A 2,885-nucleotide genomic window follows, 5' to 3' on the forward strand; every position below is an offset into this window, starting at 1 on the left:
GAATACAATCATCTGGTAGCACCAAGAATAAACTTATTTAGGTGTAATTACTCCTGACAGCTGCCTGAGTGACTTTATTAATGAGTCATAAGAACCCCTTCACTACGATGACGTTTTGGTACATTTTCTCCCTCCAAACCATTTTATTCAGCTTAAGAAACGCCTCTCTACTGATGGGGTTAACTGAAGTTCTAACCTTTCAGGGTCCAACAATTTCTCGAAGCAGTATAAACATGACTGCCGTTGGACAGGATAATACAAAAGACGTAAGATTAATTGGCCTCATGAAGTGATACGTCAGTGTCATAAATCCCTTCAGATGAGGACGTAATTATATGTATATTCTGCCCAACCAAACAATTTTTTACACCTAAAATGACAGACTGTTTGCACTGAAAGAGTTTGTGGAGACATTTCTAACCCTTTCATTATGGGACTTTCCAAGCTCAGTACACTCGAATGGTACCATTAAAAATAAATTAAAACCAAGGCGTCATCGCAGTGAAGGCCATGTTGCCATCGCATGCCAACTCGATCTAGTCGATGTCACAATTTGGCCAAGTGATGTCTCTTCTGGAATTTAAAAAAAAAAATATTAAAAAGGAGGAATGGCCATTTAGATATCCAACAAACTGGTCATATACTCCTGAATCGTCTAATCCGACATCACATACGCTTGCCTGACATCACTGAAACATAACTTGAGAAGCTTCCTTGTATACACAGAGGCACTCACATTTAACCCCTTCAGTACGATGACGCCATTTTATCTTTATTCTGGCTATACCTACGGAGGATTTCGGTTCTGCTTCAGGACCCTCTCTGCGACAACGGGGGAAACAGAAAAGAACCTCCATCAACTTATTTCCTTTTTGCTGCCACCAGACGATCTGATTATTTTAGCTCAAGAAAGACCTCTCATAGTAAAGGGGTTAACAGCTACATAAGTGATTAAATGAGATTTCCAAAAATATTTCCGTGCAATTATTTTATTATTTTGATATCGTTCACAGACAACAACATTTCAAGAACCACTATGAAACAAAAAATATATATACTCCGGCCGTCTATTTTTTATATGAATATTCATATATATTTTTTCCTTGGCATAGGGTCTTGTCGTTCTCTCTGTCTCTCTTTTTCCGTTTCTCTCTTCCTTTTTTAATATCTCTTCGTAACTCAACTTTTCTCTCTTCTTCGACTTCTTCCTCTTGGTTGTACACAGATCCTCAAGTAAGGCACTGTTGTTCTTTTGTTTTTCTGTGGATTTTGTTATTGAGTTCTGCGTCACAGCACTGTAAATATCATCATCCTGCATAACTGAAGCAATTCTTGGCAGTGAAATAAAAAAATGCATGTCTTTTTTTATATATATATTTCGACTGGTTTCTGAGCTGTTTGGGTAAGGAAAGGGAGAGTAGATGAGAGGATAGGCTGATAGATAGGCCATTTACAGATAGATAGATTCTTGGATTATAGAGTGATGATTAAAGAGACAGACAGACAGAAGTCATACACAGGGCAAAAGCAGAAATATTCATTAGAGAGTAGAGAAAATGGGGAGTGCCGGTGGCAAATGGGGAACACTTGAGAAAAAATTTGAAGAAAATTAGCAAGAAAACGAAGGACTAGAGACAATGGCAGCAGAAAATGGGTTGAAAGAATGGTGGAACTGAAGAAAAGAGAAGAAAATGGAAAAAGGTATAGAGCAAAACTTGGAGGGACTTAGAAAAAAGTAGAGATGGAGAAAATGAGCACTAGTAGCGGTGGTGGTGGTGCCTCTTCTCGTCTCGCCAGACTTCTTAGGCCGCGTCTTCACCAGGGCCCTGATCGTCACCACCGCCGGCCGTGAGCATGGCGATGATTCCGTGCACGTCGATCTTGCCGTTATCGTCCACGTCCATCTGATCCAGCGCATCGTCCGCCTCCTGGGATGAAAACTTGTCACCCCACGTCATGAGGGCGTGGCGGAAGGTGTCGCAGTCTATGAGCCCCTCCTCGTCCGCGAATGCCAAGAAAGCCTTCGCCACCACGTCGTCGTCGTCCGATTCGCCCGTCTGTCGCTCGGCAAACATGTTCAGAAGCATCGTGAAGTTGATAGGGGCGGGGGCGTCGGCGAGCATATCATCCAGCTCCTGATCCGTCGCGATACGGCCGATTTCGTCGAAGGTGGAGCGGAGGTCAGTCTTGCCGATCACTCCGTCCTTATCGCGGTCCATCAGCTGGAAACCCTCCTTGAACTCCGCCACCTGACGCTGTGTGAACATATCGAAGACATTACTTCCTCCTCCGGACCTCTTTGAACGCCTGGAGGAAGAACGGGATCCGGATTTGCGTGACATGGTGGTGGTTTTGGTGGACTTTTTGCGTGCGCTGGCGACGGACGGGCTTTTGCGTGCAGGGGAGAGGGACGGGTTGGGTGAGACAGCGCGAGGCGAGAGCGCGACCCGGATTTATACCCTCTGCTAGCCGGCAACCCGCGAGGAAGGGGGCATTATTAATATGGCGGCTATATTAGGATGGGGGTCGGCGTGCCCTCTCGTTCATACCTCTACCTCTCTCTACCCTCCCATCTACCCCCTCACCCTCTTTCTCTCTCTCTCTCTCTCTCAACCGCACACCTCTGACCTCTCTCTCTCTCTCTCAACAACCGCACACCTCTGACTTTTCTACCTTTGATTTGCATTCCTCTCTCCCTCCTCGGTTTCACTCAATGTTTTCCTCTGTGAACCTTTCTTTCCCACATTTTTCCTTTTTCCTCCTCTTTCCTCTTTTTCGCCATCGTTTCTTCTCATACACCTTCTTTCTACTCTTTTTCATTCCCTCATTTTCTTCCTTCCTGCCTTCCATCTTTCCATCCTGCTTACTTTTTCCCCAATCCCCTT

The 2,885-nt window shown here is 44.8% G+C and overlaps 1 protein-coding gene across 1 annotated transcript; it reads right to left on the minus strand.

Annotated features, from left to right (window-relative positions):
- Positions 1 to 969: 969 nt before the first annotated feature.
- Positions 970 to 2,447, minus strand: LOC145411710 (myosin regulatory light chain 2). Its single transcript, XM_080281728.1, has one exon. The coding sequence runs from the start codon at positions 2,340 to 2,342 to the stop codon at positions 1,803 to 1,805; it is 540 nt and encodes a 179-aa protein (XP_080137854.1). The 5' UTR covers positions 2,343 to 2,447; the 3' UTR covers positions 970 to 1,802.
- Positions 2,448 to 2,885: the final 438 nt, after the last annotated feature.

The sequence above is a fragment of the Coenobita brevimanus genome, chromosome 90, assembly GCF_032717465.1.
Source record: "Coenobita brevimanus isolate Jiangsu-jjx chromosome 90, ASM3271746v2, whole genome shotgun sequence".
In the NCBI taxonomy this organism is placed as follows: domain Eukaryota; kingdom Metazoa; phylum Arthropoda; class Malacostraca; order Decapoda; family Coenobitidae; genus Coenobita; species Coenobita brevimanus.